The sequence below is a fragment of the Bos javanicus genome, chromosome 23 (genome assembly GCF_032452875.1).
Source record: "Bos javanicus breed banteng chromosome 23, ARS-OSU_banteng_1.0, whole genome shotgun sequence".
NCBI classification, from domain to species: domain Eukaryota; kingdom Metazoa; phylum Chordata; class Mammalia; order Artiodactyla; family Bovidae; genus Bos; species Bos javanicus.
In genome coordinates, this window is record NC_083890.1 from 27021032 (window position 1) to 27037611 (window position 16580).

At 36.5% G+C, this 16580-nt stretch overlaps 1 protein-coding gene across 1 annotated transcript; it reads left to right on the forward strand.

Moving 5' to 3' along the window:
- The first annotated feature begins 5530 nt into the window (after positions 1-5530).
- LOC133236457 (myb-like protein X) lies at positions 5531-12555 on the forward strand. The gene is made up of 3 exons (XM_061398486.1): positions 5531-5688; positions 7731-7751; positions 10807-12555. The coding sequence occupies exons 1-3, from the start codon at positions 5598-5600 to the stop codon at positions 12183-12185; spliced, it is 1491 nt and encodes a 496-aa protein (XP_061254470.1). The 5' UTR covers positions 5531-5597; the 3' UTR covers positions 12186-12555.
- The last annotated feature ends 4025 nt before the right edge of the window (positions 12556-16580 follow it).

Sequence of the window (16580 nt, forward strand, 5' to 3'; positions counted from 1 at the left end):
TTCAGTCCTTTGTTCCATGCGCGGGCCTGGCGGTGTCTTAGCTTAGGGCTGGCTTTTCGTCTGGTAGTTATCCCACAGTCTGGTTTGCTAGCCCAAATTAGTCACTCAGATAGTGCTCGGGGCATTCAGGCCAGATCCTTACTCAAAGCGATGCAGCCCGCACCTCCCTGCCCAGCCCCCACTTGCTAGTGGCAGGTGCAGGCGTCTGCGCTGCTTCTCCGCTGAGGGAATTACCGTTGGGCTCGTAATCTGTGGGTTTTAATTGTTTGTTATTTTTCCTCCCTGTTATGTAGCCATCTGTGCTTCCAAGGCTCGGCACAGACTCGGCAGTGAGACTGTTTCCTGGTGTTTGGAAACTTCTCTCTTTTTAAGACTCCCTTCCCAGGACGTAGCTCCATCCGTCCCTCCTTTGTCTCTTTTTTTGTCTTTTATATTTTTTCCTACCTCCTTTCAAAGACAGTGGGTTGCTTTTCTGGGTGCCTGACGTCCTCTGCCAGCATTCAGAAGTTGTTTTGTGGAATTTACTCGGTGTTTAAATGTTCTTTTGATGAATTTGTAGGGGAGAAAGTGTTCTCCCCATCCTACTCCTCCGCCATCTTAGCTCCTCCCCCTCTGCTCTCACTTTATGTTCAATATCTATCCTTGGAATAGATTACTGCTGGCAGGAATCCCTCAGAAGAAATGGAGTGACCATCATGGTCAACAAAAGAGCCCGAAATGCAGTACTTGGATGCAATCTCAAAAATGACAGAACAGTCTCTGTTCATTTCCAAGGCAAACCATTCAATATCACAATAATTCAAGTCTATGCCCCAACCAGTAATGCTGAAGAAGCTGAAGTTGTTCTATGAAGACCTACAAGGCCTTTTAGAACTAACACCCAAAAAAGATGTCCTTTTCATTATAGGGGACTGGAATGCAAAAGTAGGAAGTCAAGAAACACCTGGAGTAACAGGCAAATTTGGCCTTGGAATACAGAATGAAGCAGGGCAAAGACTATTAATAGAGTTTTGCCAAGAAAATGCACTGGTCATAGCAAACACCCTCTTCCAATAACACAAGAGAAGACTCTACACATGGACATTACCAGATGGTCAACACCGAAATCAGATTGATTATGTTCTTTGCAGCCAAAGATGGAGAAGCTCTATACAGTCAGCAAAAACAAGACCAGGAGCTGACTGTGGCTCAGACCATGAACTCCTTATTGTCAAATTCAGACTGAAATTGAAGAAAGTAGGGAAAACCACTAGACCATTCAGGTATGACCGAAATCAAATCCCTTATGATTATACAGTGGAAGTGAGAAATAGATTTAAGGGCCTAGATCTGATAGATAGAGTGCCTGATGAACTATGGAATGAGGTTCGTGACATTGTACAGGAGACAGGGATCAAGACCATCCCCATGGAAAAGAAGTGCAAAACAGCAAAATGGCTGTCTGGGGAGGCCTTACAAATAGCTGTGAAAAGAAGAGAAGTGAAAAGCAAAGGAGAAAAGGAAAGATATAAACATCTGAATGAAGAGTTCCAAAGAATAGCAAGAAGAGATAAGAAAGCCTTCTTCAGCGATCAGTGCAAAGAAATAGAGGAAAACAACAGAATGGGAAAGACTGGGGATCTCTTCAAGAAAATCAGAGATACCAATTTCATGCAAAATGGGCTCAATAAAGAACAGAAATGGTATGGCCCTAACAGAAGCAGAAGATATTAAGAAGAGATGGCAAGAATACACAGAAAAACTGTACAAAAAAGATCTTCATGTCCCAGATAATCACTATAGTGTGATCACTGACCTAGAGCCAAACATCCTGGAATGTGAAGTCAAGTGGGCCTTAGAAAGCATCACTACGAACAAAGCTAGTGGAGGTGATGGAATTCCAGTTGAGCTATTCAAAATCCTGAAAGATGATGCTGTGAAAGTGCTGCACTCAATATGCCAGCAAGTGTGGAAAACTCAGCAGTGGCCACAGGACTGGAAAAGGTCAGTTTTCATTCCAATCCCAAAGAAAGGCAATGCCAAAGAATGCTCAAACTACTGCACAATTGCACTCATCTCACATGCTAGTAAAGTAATGCTCAAAATTCTCCAAGCCAGGCTTCAGCAATATGTGAACCGTGAACTTCCTGATGTTCAAGCTGGTTTTAGAAAAGGCAGAGGAACCAGAGACCAAATTGCCAACATCTGCTGGATCATGGAAAAAGCAAGAGAGTTCCAGAAAAACATCTATTTCTGCTTTATTGACTATGCCAAAGCCTTTGACTGTGTGGATCACAATAAACTGTGGAAAATTCTGAAAGAGATGGGAATACCAGACCACCTGATCTGCCTCTTGAGAAATTTGTGTGCAGGTCAGGAAGCAACAGTTAGATCCGGACATGAAACAATAGACTGGTTCCAAATAGGAAAAGGAGTTCGTCAAAGCTGTATATTGTCACCCTGCTTATTTAACTTATATGCAGAGTACATCATGAGAAATGCTGGACTGGAAGAAACACAAGCTGGAATCAAGATTGCCAGGACATATATCAATAACCTCAGATATGCAGATGACACCACCCTTATGGCAGAAAGTGAAGAGGAACTCAAAAGCCTCTTGATGAAAGTGAAAGTGGAGAGTGAAAAAGTTGGCTTAAAGCTCAACATTCAGAAAACGAAGATCATGGCATCCGGTCCCATCATTTCATGGGAAATAGATGGGGAAACAGTGGAAACAATGTCAGACTTTATTTTGGGGGGCTCCAAAATCACTGCAGATAATGAGCAGCCATGAAATTAAAAGACGCTTACTCCTTGGAAGAAAAGTTATGACCAAGCTAGATAGCATATGCAAAAGCAGAGACATTACTTTGCCAACAAAGGTGTGTCTAGTCAAGGCTATGGTTTTTCCTGTGGTCATGTATGGATGTGAGAGTTGGACTGTGAAGAAGGCTGAGCGCTGAAGAATTGATGCTTTTGAACTGTGGTGTTGGAGAAGACTCTTGAGAGTCCCTTGGACTGCAAGGAGATCCAACCAGTCCATTCTGAAGGAGATCAGCCCTGGGATTTCTTTGGAAGGATTGATGCTAAAGCTGAAACTCCAGTACTTTGGCCACCTCATGCCAAGAGTTGACTCATTGGAAACGACTCTGATGCTGGGAGGGATTGGGGGCAGGAGGAGAAGGGGTCAACAGAGGATGAGATGGCTGGATGGTATCACTGACTCGATGGACGTGAGTCTCAGTGAACTCCAGGAGTTGGTGATAGACAGGGAGGCCTGGCGTGCTGGATTCATGGGGTCTCAAAGAGTCGGACACGACTGAGTGACTGATCTGATCTGATCTGATCCTTGGAATCATTAGTTGCTTCTAACTACTTCAGCAGTGAAACAGCAGTCACCACATAAGCTTACTCTGAAATCAGATTTCAAAATACCAGATCATAACTTCTAATTACTGCATACTGTTCACTGACTAGTATGCATCCACCACAGTGAACCCACAGTATACTTATCCACTCCCCTTGTGACAAATGGCAAAGTCCCCATCAGTGATCTAGATCAAAGAACTAGAGCATGTTCTCTTTATAATTTGTGAATTATATATCTAGAAGGTAAACCTGGAGTAGTATTGCTGATAGGTAAGACATAAAGATTATTTCATTCCTAGATTGCTTTTCAGAACTATTGTAATAATCTACAGTCTCCCCAGCTCTTAAGAATATGTTCCCTTCACCTTCTATGCTGGAGAGCACTTGTTTTTCTCTCTCTAGTCTTTCCATTCTGGTTGATGCAAGAAAGTTCCTTGCTATTTTATTTTGCTTTTCAATGCCTACTGATGAGTTCACATATATTTATATACTTACCAGCCATTCAAGTTTTCCTTTTCCTATTCATATATTTTGACCATTTTGCCATTTGGGTTCCCATCTCTTTCTTGTTATTTGTCAAGCGTCTTTTGGATAAAGTGGATACTAATTCTTCATGACTTCTTTGTCTTGAAAACATCTTTTCTCAATCTGCCATATGTCCATGAACCTTGTCTATACTGTTTTTGGTTAAACAGAAACACTTTTGATGTAGTTAAATACATTTGCTTTTCACATCATGTGCTTTGGAGATACTAAGAAGGCCTTCCCTACATCCAAGACCATTGGAAGTGATCTTTTGTTTATTTTCTTTTATTAAATCTACAGCTTTGTCTTTCCCATTTAGGATTTTAATCTATCTACTGATGATGCTTTTCCTCTGCAGAGTACAGGCTTCTTAAGGTCTCCCAGCACACCAAGCTGTCTTCCATAAAAGAAAAGCTCAGTAGTTCCTAAAGAGTTTTGATACTTTAGAGAGACTGAATGCTGCTTTAGTCCAAATATCTACCACATTGATAAAACTATGTATCTTTTAATGTGACTGATTTTATTTTCTTAACTATTAAGTCTAAATGTACAGGAATAGCACCTCTATCTCCAGTACCTAATACATATTGTCTCCAACATGGTAGACTGTAAATATTTATTTTATAAAAGAAGGAATATTATAGTCTTTGCATTTGTCTATAAATTTTAGAAAGAGGTAAAATGATGTGGAGTCAACTCTGGATTCCCAGAATATAGCTGTCACCTTCTTGGTCTATGACTGAAGACAGATTAACGATCCTTTCTGGTTTGAAAGAATGTCAAACAGTGGAACAACAACAAAGTGGAGAAAAGGGGAGGAATACAGAAATAAAAAATCCTATATGTATATTTCCTATACGTATAGGAAATACGTCAAGAAAATAAAGTTCAATAAAGAGATTTGGAAGTCTAGGATTACAGTGTCAAAGGAGTCAATGTGGAGTTGGGGAGAAGGGTGGTAACAACACAACAGAGTTTAGAGGCAAGGGTTTTGGAGCAAAGTGGCCAAGGTTCAAATATAATTAAGAGTTGGAGAAGGAAATGGCAACCCACTCCACTATTCTTGCTTGGGAAATCCCATGGACAGAGGAGCCTGGCATGTTACAGTCAATGGGGTTGCAAAAGAGTTGGACACAACTTAGCCACTAAACAACAGCAACAATTCTTTCAAAATTCAATCTTGGAGTATATTTCCAAATTAGTGTTATGTTAAAAGAAAGCAGTATATCCTTTGATGACCATCAGTTCAAGCCATTGAGTTTTTGCACTAGGTATAAATCAGATATTCTCTTTTAAAATTTACCTTTTCTTCTTTATCCTTAGATGGAACTAGTTAAATTAAAATCAAACACTTGTAAAAAAATATATATATATATAATTAAGAGTTGAGGAACCTTGGGTGATTTACTTCAGCAGTGAAGCAGTAGTCACCACACAAGTTTACTCTGAAATCAGATTTCAAAGTATCAGATCATAAATATAGAGAACTTTGTTAATAACTCTGAGAAGCCCTGGTTTCTGTAAATAATAAAGCAGTTTAATAAAAGATGAAGTGAAGGCCAGTTGGAGAAAAGCATCTGGGATGTGACTGAGATAAGATATATATTTTATAGAAGTCAGGCAATGTCTTGCTCTAAGTCTATCTCAGGGAGAGAAACATTCACTGAAATTTAATAAACCCAACATCCTCAACTTTTCTCTCAACTTTATCTCCCTCTGATTCCATGTTGGGTCCAGAGAAGAATCCAGAATTCCATGCTGGATCCAGAGAAGAATCAGGAAGTGTTGACATCAGGAGGAAAGGAGACTGGAGAAGTATGTCAGGCTCAGTTATGAAGGACTTTATGAAGTTTCAGATATTAGAAGTTTGTATATTAGAAGTTTTCAAAGAATGCATAATCAGAATTGCACTTTAGAAAAAAATAAGTCTGAAAGCAATGCAATAACAGGGCTCAGAGGCCAGCCACTTGTATGATTAGATGATCACTTCACATTCAAAGCCTCTCTCATTAGAAAGAGGGTGGGTTTTGACAGAGAAACAGGTTTCAGTGTTTGTGGGAAAACAATTAAAGTGGGATATCCTAGCAAGCGTATGCCAAAGATCTTAAAGAGTTCAGCAGAGGTATGCAAAATCTCCCTTTGGAATACTATCCTAAGAAACCATTCTCCAAATGGAAAAACAATAAAAAATAAATAAATTTTTTTCTTTGTAAGCAATGGAAGCACCAAAAAGAAAATTATTTTCAGGTTACAAATTCTAGTTTTCTGTGTGAAAAAAGAAAAAAAAAAAAAACAGAATACAGAATTTAAAATTTTCTCTCTCCTACCAGGTGGCACAGTCGTAAAGAATCCACATGCCAATGCAGGAAACACAGGAGACAAGGGTTCTATCCCTGGGTCAGGAAGATGCCATGGAGTAGGAAATGACAACCCACTCCACTATTCTTGCCTGGAAAATTCCATGGGCAGAGGAGCCTGGTGGGGCTCACCATACAGTCCATGGGGTCACAAAGAGTCAGACATGACTGAGCGACTCAGCATGAAGCACGTACATGGTTATCTATAGTAGCCTGAAAATAATAAATAAAGCACATTTCCCATTTAAATGTGTTTTATGAAAAGAGTAAAGGAAAAGATAAATCACTGAGAAAACAAATGGAAGGAAGAAAATTTAAATGAATGCTTACATTTAGGAGGGCCTGAATTTCAACTCCCTATTGAGGAGTGCTAAAGCAAACTGAGCTTTGCTTTATGAAATAATCCTGGATTTGATTTTAGAATGGAAACTTAGCTGCCTGTGCATAGCCATTTCTAAACTAAGACCAGAATTCTGTCATTTTTATGCCTTTGAAATACTTCTAGTTTTCCTATTGATGTTTGTTTATTCAACTGAACAGTAAATTAAAGGTATAAAAATATGTATTTATGGACTCAATGGTACTATTGCATTGTGAATTTTAATTTTATCCTAAATAGAAGTGAAACATCTCTGCATACATCCTAAAGCTTATGCCTGATGCTCCATCTAGAAGCTCCTAGAAGACAGAGAACCTGTTGTTCTCAATCAAAATGGGATCCCTTGTGCCAGACACAGTGCCTGAACATGATGAATGGTTAATAACTATTTGTTGAATGAACCATTGAGGGAATGAAGGAAGGAAGGGGGAACAGAAGATTATCAATATAAATTATATTCAACACGTGCAGACAAAGGGACCTCCAATGGTAGTATTTTTCTTTGGGAAGAATCAGTGATACTCATTGGCTCCTTTGTTGTTTTCTTCCCAGGGTATTTTTCTGTCTTTCATAATATTTAAGGGCTATCATTTCTAGCCCTTACAAAGCACTTCTAATTGCTCTGAAATACGATAGATTACTGATGATTTTTAAAGTAGATATTCTTTACTAATGGAAAAAAAGATATTCCATATGATTTGTGATAACATTGCCCATAGAAAAAGTGTTAAGCCTATTTGTCACCAATATACTGACTCTGTGACGCAAGTTCAAAAAAAAATTTTAAATGGGAAGGACAGACAGATTCCCTAGGATAAGGAAGAGAGCAGAAGGAGATTACATGAGGAAAACTGAAAGAATTAAAAGGGGAGAGAAAATTTGAATGTTGAAAAACAGTGAAAATACACAGAGAAATGCAGCATAGGTGCAATCTTTCCTATCCTTCCTCCAGATCCATAAAGTTACCAGATTGCTTTAAAAACAAACAGGGTTGGTTTAGTGCTCTGCAAATGTCCCATTTTAAAGCATTCTTTCTGGAAGAATATGAAAGTAAACAATATATTATATTTTTGAAACATATTTTGGATTTTGTCTAAATAATTTTTGGTTTTGTTTTTTAGGAGCAGCTTCAGCACCCTCAAGTAAGTGTCTTGGCATTTGTCAATTCTAATATATATTAATCTCCTGCAGGATCCAGGGAACTTTTCACAAAATGTCTACTTTCAATTCAGACTGTCTATCTCATTTCAGACTCCCCTATCTCAGGCTCCTTTCTTCCATTTCACCCAGAAGTCCCACAGTTTATGGAGGAATTTCGGGGAGGTAAAATATTTAAATCATAAAATGAAAGAACAGGAAATAAAGTATCTCCTGGTTTTAATTAAATGTTTTTAAAAAGAAAGTTAAAATTAAATTGAAAGAAATTAACTGATAAATTTAGGAAACTGTGGTCTAAAGTAAGACAACAGTTACAATGCTTTTTGGGTTTTAATTCCCAACAAGATAATGAAGGGAAGAAAGCACTTGAGGAGAAGCAGTAGTCTCCTTCCCAGCCCTCTTAAGGTCTATCTCTACTGAAACTAAAGTTGAAAGTGAAAGTCACTCATGCATGGACTGTCCGTGGAATTCTCTAGGCCAGAATACTGGACTGGGTAGCCTTTTCCTTCTCCAGGGGATCTTCCCAAAAAGGGGATCAAACCCAGGTCTCCTGCAATGCAGACAGATTCTTTACCAGCTGAGCCACAAGGAAAGCCCAAGAATACTGGAGTGGGTAGCCTATCCCTTCTCCAGGTAATCTTTCCAACCCAGGAATCAAACTGGGGTCTTCTGCATTGCAAGCAGATTCTTTACCAACCCCAGCAAATATCATAGAGGATTTGATGGCCCTGGGATCTAGACCACTGATGTTCTTAAGAAAAGAAGATTATCAACATTTGTATACCATATTCAAGAATAAAAGATTAAAAAGCAACTTTTAACTTTAGAAAAGTTTGTAGTAAGTACTTATATCAATAATTTCCCTTTCCATTTTCTTTATATAGAAACACCTTGGTCTTGAACAACATAATAGCTTAGTATTACCACTTAAGCAGAAGAGGAGAACACATAATTCTTCCTTTCTCTTGCTGTGGAATTAGTGCCACTTAACAAAAAAAATAATAATAATAATAATAACTCTTTATAACTTAAAGGAAAATAAATATGAAGGGAAAATATATTGATAAAATTATTTATCACAAAAATTGGCATTCATCTTGAAAAACAGTATTCAGTGATTCAAACAAAAATGAGGAGGTAGCAGAGAATAAAAGAGATAGACATAGCTGAGCAAAGAAAGGAAAGGAAGGACTTAAATTTGCAAATACCAGTTAAAAGAAGGCTTTCAATTCTTGATAGAGCAAAGAATTGAAAAAAAATTAGAAAAAGCTCTCCCTACCCAACTGACCCTGAAGCCTACCAAATTGAGGGTTCATAAAATCCCAAAAACCAAAGCCGTTCTTAAAGTAGTAATAATGAACTTATGATACATTTCAATATAACTCAAAGTGTTTGTCGTTTCTCAGGAAAATAATTTATGGTCTAAATAATGACTCAGTAACTGATCCAGAAGTTTAATCTAAATTAGTTCTTTGGTTTATTTTTTTTTTATACTTAATTTTTATTTGACTAATTTTTTTTTAACTTTACAATATTGTATTGGTTTTGCCATATATCAAAATGAATTCGCCACAGGTATACATGTGTTCCCCATCCTGAACCCTCCTCCCTCCTCCCTCCCCATACCATCCCTCTGGGTCGTCCCAGTGCACCAGCCCCAAGCATCCAGTATTGTGCATCGAACCTGGACTGACGACTCATTTCATATATGATATTATACATGTTTCAATGCTATTCTCCCAAATCATCCCACCCTCTCCCTCTCCCACAGAGTCCAAAAGACTGTTCTATACATCAGTGTCTCTTTTGCTGTCTCGTATACAGGGTTATTGTTACCATCTTTCTAAATTCCATATATATGCATTAGTATAAAAAAATAAGTAAATAAATTAGTTCTTTGGTTTATTTAAGCCAAACATTTATAGTCTCTTGATAAGTTCTAAAAAATGTTTTCTAAAACATATCAAACAAATAAAAAAGATGGAGAAATCTAAAAATAAATGAGCTGGGTATACAAGAAAGAATGCTAAAGATCCAAAACCATGAGTTAATTTTAAAAATACAGATAAAGAGGAGCTCTTTTGTTTTAATCTATCAGTTTGCAAAAGATTGAAAAGGTTTACAGAGTACAATGTTTTTAGAGTTTGGCCAAATTTCTGTTTCTATGCCCTACTGACATTAGGTTTAACTTTTTAAGAGTACATTTGGCAATGCTTCAAAATACAAAATGTACACACCCTTTGACTAAGAATTTATATTTCCAGAAATGTTTTCCAAGAAAAAAAGGACAGCTTTTCAAAGATATATTTATTAGGTGGTTTATCATAGCATTTATAATAATTAAAATTTTAAAATAATATTTAATATGAGGTTGTTGTAAAATTATGAGATTTTATAAATAGAATTTATGTAAACATTTAAATGATCTTATCAATCAAAATTATTGACATATAACTGTTAAATATTTTTAAATTAAAAGATCACTGTAGTAATCTCACTGTATTTGTCATATGCTTATACACTATAAGAACCAGTTGTTTTCCTACCTTAAGTAATGCTATCATTTCTAAATCATTTTTAATGCAGAATCCTTGAAAATCTGTGAGAGAGCTAAGGAAAGTTCCAGCTTCACAGTCTTTCAAAATGCTAGTTTAGCAATTGTTATCACTCAAAGGGAAATGGAGCTTTCTTAAGGAATCATAAATATTATATAATAATTTTCTCAGAAAAAGTTATCCTTTTAAGTTTACATCTCTTTTAATTTTAATCATACACTTTAGCTATATTCTACTGAGCAATTACCAATTTCTTGTGTTGTATTTTTCCTTTTTCTCAATTCAATACTTGAAAAGATACTGTATTTCAAGGACCTCTTATCTAACCCTTTGGGTGTGTACAGCTTCACAAATTTTATATTATTGGGAAGGCAAATTTAATGACTCAAGTTTAACCCAAAGCAAAAATGTTTGATATGAAAAGATCAAAATTACTTAAGATGTTAATTATGTACTTTTATTATATCCTCTGTTATATTTTCAGGTAATTTGAGAAAATGTTCAAAAACAGAGGCAAAAAGTGGCACTGGAGAAATAAGAAAAACTACCCCAAAACAGGATATTTATTTAAGAATTCAAGTAATCCCACAACAAAATAGCCAAAGTGGTCCTAAATACCAGCATAAAAGAGATTTAAGTGGCCCTGAGGAAAACTACAGAAAGGGACAAATACAGAAGCCTGGAGTGAAAGTTGAAAAGCTTCCTGAGAAAACTCTGAGTAAAGAAGGGAAGAGAGTAAAAGATGACAAAAGAAAAGGTATTGGGGAGGTTATGGACAAGGAAAATAAAACAGAAAAAGGCCAATCAAAGAAAGGAGATAGTATAAAAGATGAAGGTGAAACTGGGGAACAAAGGGTGAATGTGAAAAAGAAGGGAGATGAGGACACAGATAATAAAGACAAGAAGGGAGATGAAGACAGGGAGGACCAGGACAAGAAAGAAGATGAAGATAGCAACAAGAACAAAGACAAGAAGGAAGATGAGGATAAGACAAAGAACAAGGACATGAAGGGAGATGAAGATAAGATAAAAGTCAAGGATATAAAGGAAGATGAGGAGAAGACAGAGGACAAGGGAGACAAGGAAAAGACAGAGAACAAGGACATGAAGGGAGATGAAGACAAGACAGAAGTCAAGGATACAAAGGGAGATGAGGAGAAGATAGAGGACAAGGACATGAAGGAGGATGAGGAAAAGACAGAGGACAAGGGCATGAAGGGGGATGAGGAAAAGACAGAGGACAAGGGCATGAAGGGGGATGAGGAAAAGACAGAGGACAAGGGCATGAAGGGAGACGAGGAAAAGACAGAGGACAAGGACATGAAGGGAGATGAGGAAAAGACAGAGGACAAGGGCATGAAGGGGGATGAGGAAAAGACAGAGGACAAGGGCATGAAGGGGGATGAGGAAAAGACAGAGGACAAGGGCATGAAGGGGGATGAGGAAAAGACAGAGGACAAGGACATGAAGGGAGATGAGGAAAAGACAGAGGACAAGGGCATGAAGGGAGACGAGGAAAAGACAGAGGACAAGGGCATGCAGGGGGATGAGGAAAAGACAGAGGACAAGGACATGAAGGGAGATGAGGAAAAGACAGAGGACAAGGGCATGAAGGGAGACAAGGAAAAGACAGAGAACAAGGGCATGCAGGGAGATGAGGAAAAGACAGAGGACAAGGGCATGAAGGGAGATGAGGACAAGATAAAAGACAAGAACATAAAGAGAGATGAGGACAAAAAGAGCAAGAATATCAAAGGAGAGTCTATGAAAAAAAGAGATAAAATAAAAATGAGCAAAGAGGACAAGGATATAAAACAAAGAAAAAGTTCCAGACAGAAAAAGGACAATAAAAAGTCACATTGAAGAAAAACAGCACCAGATTTTATAAACTAACAAACAGAATTGAGTAATTTCACTCCAACACTATCAACTTCAAAACTAGCTTCCAGTCTTTTATAGTATCAATTAAAATGATAGATTCCTCACATTTCTTTAGCCACAAAATTTCTGCTTCTTTGCTTGCAACCTGGCAAAAGATCCTTCATAAATTTCATCTTTTTAGATCTCTTTCAAACTTCAGCTTCCAAATGTAAATTTTTCAAAATGTAAATCCATTATGTATAATTGTCAACAAAACACAGTTTTTCTGAAATAAAACCCTGATAAAGAAATGTCAAGCTCTTTTTCTCAACTAAGTATGGTATTTTCTTATTTAGGTACTTAGGTATTACTTCCTTATTTAGGTATTGCTTAAAACTGTTTAGTCTCTACTAAATGCAATATCCATAGAGGAATACAAGAATATCTTCATCAGAAGATAGATATCAGAATACTAAAACAATATTAAAAGACAAATATCAAAACATGATTCAAAAAGTCAAATACAATAGGAAAAATTCAGGAGAGAAAAATCTCTTTGAACAGAGGTAATATATGAAGGACTCTAATAGGCAGTAAAATTTGAGCTGGTCATCACAAAAAAGACAAGTAGGATTTGTATATTGTTTGAGGCCCGTGGATTAGTTAATTCCTCTAACAAAGTATAAACTCCTTGAAAGAAAAAGGAAAATCAGTATCTTACCATTATCTTCATCCTCAGTGCCTGCCACAACATTTACTAAATTGAATTGACTGGGAAAGGAAGTGAGGGAACAATAACAACAAAAAAAAATAAGATTAGACATGAAAAATATATTCTATAGGCAGGGAGTAGAGTAGAGAATTTCTATATAGCAAAGCTCCCCAAAGTGTAGTCCCCAGACCACCACTAACATATAAGACGACTTCAGGTTGTACCCAAGTAAACATTGTAATAATAACATTTAATATTTATCATAAGAATTAGGGAAAAAGTATATCAAACACATCAAGCCCTTGAGTTTGAAGAAATTGTAGATTAGGATGAGACTCAGTCAAAAGGTAAATTAATTTAAGGAAAAATATTGAATAGAAAATAGTACACATCTTCTTAGATATGGCAAAAAATATGACAAATGGTGAGATCTGAATGATTGAAATTTGGCAAACACTGAGGGTATTAGAAGAAAATAAGGTTGAAATTTAAAACCAGGGTTCTGGAGGGATTTGAGCTTTTATTTATTTGATAGGCAACAGAAATACCAACATAAACTGGGATGACTTTCAGAAAGAGTAATTTGGTAGTTTGGACAAGAGAAAGGAAGCTGAGAGATCAGTAGAAGACTACTGCAGTGACTGTTGTTGCTGTTGCTGTTTAGTCACTAAGTTGTGCCCAACTCTTCATGGTGTCATGGACTGTAGCCTGCCAGGCTCCTCTGTCTATAGGATTTCCCAGGCAAGAATGGGTTGCCATTCTTTCTCCAGGGAATATTGCCGACCCAGGGATCAAACCCACATCTCCTGCATTGGTGCATGCATGCATGCTGTTGCTTTAGTCATAACTGACTCTTTGCAGCCCCATGGACTATAGCTCCCATGCTCCTCTGTCCATGGGATTCTGCAGGCAAGAATACGGGAGTGTGTTGCCATGCCCTCTTCCAGGGGATCTTCCCAACCCAGAGATCAAACCCACATCTCATGTCTCCTGCATTGGCAGGCAGATTCTTTACCACTAGTGCCACCTGAGTAGCAAGATTCTTTACCACTGAGCCACCAGGGAAGCACATATTGTAGTGACATAGCCATAAAAAGATAAGACCCTAAATTAATTTGGAAGTGATGAGATAAAATGAAAGAAATAGATGTGAGAATCATCTTGAAAAAGAAATGAACTTACTTTGACAACTAACGGAATGTATATGACATGGATAAACTCAAAGAGGACCCCAGGTTTTTTGACACTGGATAACTGAAAAGATGATGGCACCATGATCGAAGAAGGGGAATCCAGAGAAAGAAAGATACTAAATTGTTTGTGAACCATTGAAACGTAATCAATAATGGCTTTGCACTATCCCTATAATAATTATACTGCATTTGAGAGACTTTCTACAATAACCATTATAAGGCCAATGTAGAGTTCATTTTTTAATTCTGTGAGATCCAAGCTTATATTTCCAACTATATACTTTAGTACTCCATTTTGATTGACTCATTGAGCAAACATATCAAATGCCTATTACATGCCAAGCTGTAATTCATGCCCTCATGGAAACTTACTCCAAGTAGAAAGACATTAATCCAATAATAAAACATGTAAAATTGCAATTCTAATAAGTATCATTCTTAAAATTACCTGTAATAGAAGATTTCTACCAAGTCAACTAGGTCAAGGAAGGCATAATCTTAATAAAGCACTGCTTGACAGAGAAAGACAAATATCATTTGTGGAATCTAAAATATGATACAAATGAACTTGTATACAAAACAGAAATAGACTCAGGGACAGAGAAAACAAACTTGTGGTTATCAAAGCGGAAAGGGGCAGGGAGGGATAAATTTGGGGTTTGGGATTAGCAAATACAAGCTACTATACATAAAATAAACAAGGTTCTACTGTATAGCACATGGAACTATATTCAGTATCTTGTAATAAACTATAAGGGAATATGAAAAAGAATATATATATATATATACATATATGTAGAACTGAATCACTTTGCTGTACATGAAACTAACACAACATTGTAAATCAATTATACTTCAATTTTTTTTAATTTTAAGAGACTTATTAAAAAAGAACAAAGTACTGCTTAAACTGAGAACTAAAAGAGGAATAGGAAGCATTAGAAACAGAGGAAAGAGAAGAGTAGGATAGGACTGCAAAGGCATCTTGATGAGCACACACACAGTAACAGGGACTGACAGAAGCCCTGTGTGTCCAGAGCACAAAAACCAATAGTGAAGATAATTCAAAACAAAGCTGGAGAAGCAGGCCAGAAGGTACACTATTTAGAGCCTTTTAGGACATGTTAAATTTTGTCTTTAATCTTTGACCAATTGAAAACCAACAAAAAGGTTTTTAGTGAGACATAATTAGATTTGCATTTTGAACCAAAAATAACTCTAACTGCAAGTGAATGAGAGTTTGAAGAAGGGCCAAAGTGGTATGAGAAGACCAAATCGGATGTGACTACAATCCTATGAAAGATGAAGGTAACCTTGTGGTGTTAGTGGAGATAGAAATGGATAGATTTAGGAGATATTTCCATTTTGTATACATTGAGCTTGATGTGCCTTTCAGGAGGAAATATCAAATAGGCAATTGATAAAGGGGTAAGAATCTCAAAGATGTCTGAACTGTAGATATAAACTTGTCATCCATGGGATTGGTAATTGAAAAAGCAAATAAAAATTTTATAACTAAAAAATAAAATAACCAAAATGAAAAATCACTGGATAGGGTTACCAACAGAATTGAGATCACAGAAGAAGAATCAAGAGCAATTCAGTGGCGATTTTGGATCCTTTCAAAATGGCATTTTCAATAAATGGTATGACTGAAACAATTGGACTTCTACCAAACAAAAAAAATTAGCTGCAACTTAAATCTCACACTTTATTTTTTAATTAAATCAAAATTGATCATAAATCTAAATCTAAAATGTAAACTAAAAGTGTTAAAAGGAAATATAAGAGGAAAAATATTGCAACTTAGATACAACATAAAAGCCATGCTAACAATCCATAAAAGAGCCATAAAAGCCATGTTAACAATCCATAAAAGAAAAATTAGATAAACTGGACTCTTTCAAAATTCAAAACTTTGATTTTCAAAACTTCTTGAGGAGAGAACTCTGCTTAATGTTATGTGGCAGCCTGGATGGGAGAGGAGTTTGGGAGAGAACAGATACATGTATGGGTATGACTGAGTAGCTTTGCTATGCATCTGAAACTATCACAATATTGTTAATAAGCTATACTCCAATACAAAATAAAAAGTTAAAAAAAAACTTCCTGATGAGAAGATGAAAAAATACAAGAAACAGACTCGGAGTAAATATTTGCAAAACACAGACTGAACAAATGACTTATCTCCAGAAAGTATCAAGAACTCTCTAAATTCAACAGTAAGGAAACAAACAATCCCATAAAAAAACTGAATAAAAGATTTGAATAGACATTTCATCAAAGAGGAAACAGAGGAAAAGATATTCAGCATCATCAGACATTAAGACATGCAAATTTAAACATAATGAAGTAGCACTAGAGATCTACAAACTGGCTAAAATTTTTAAAGTACTTTTAATTCCAACTGTTACAACAATTAGAGCAACTGCATCTTTTATACGTTGCTATGGGACTGTAAAATAACACAGCAACTCTGGAAAACAGCTTGTC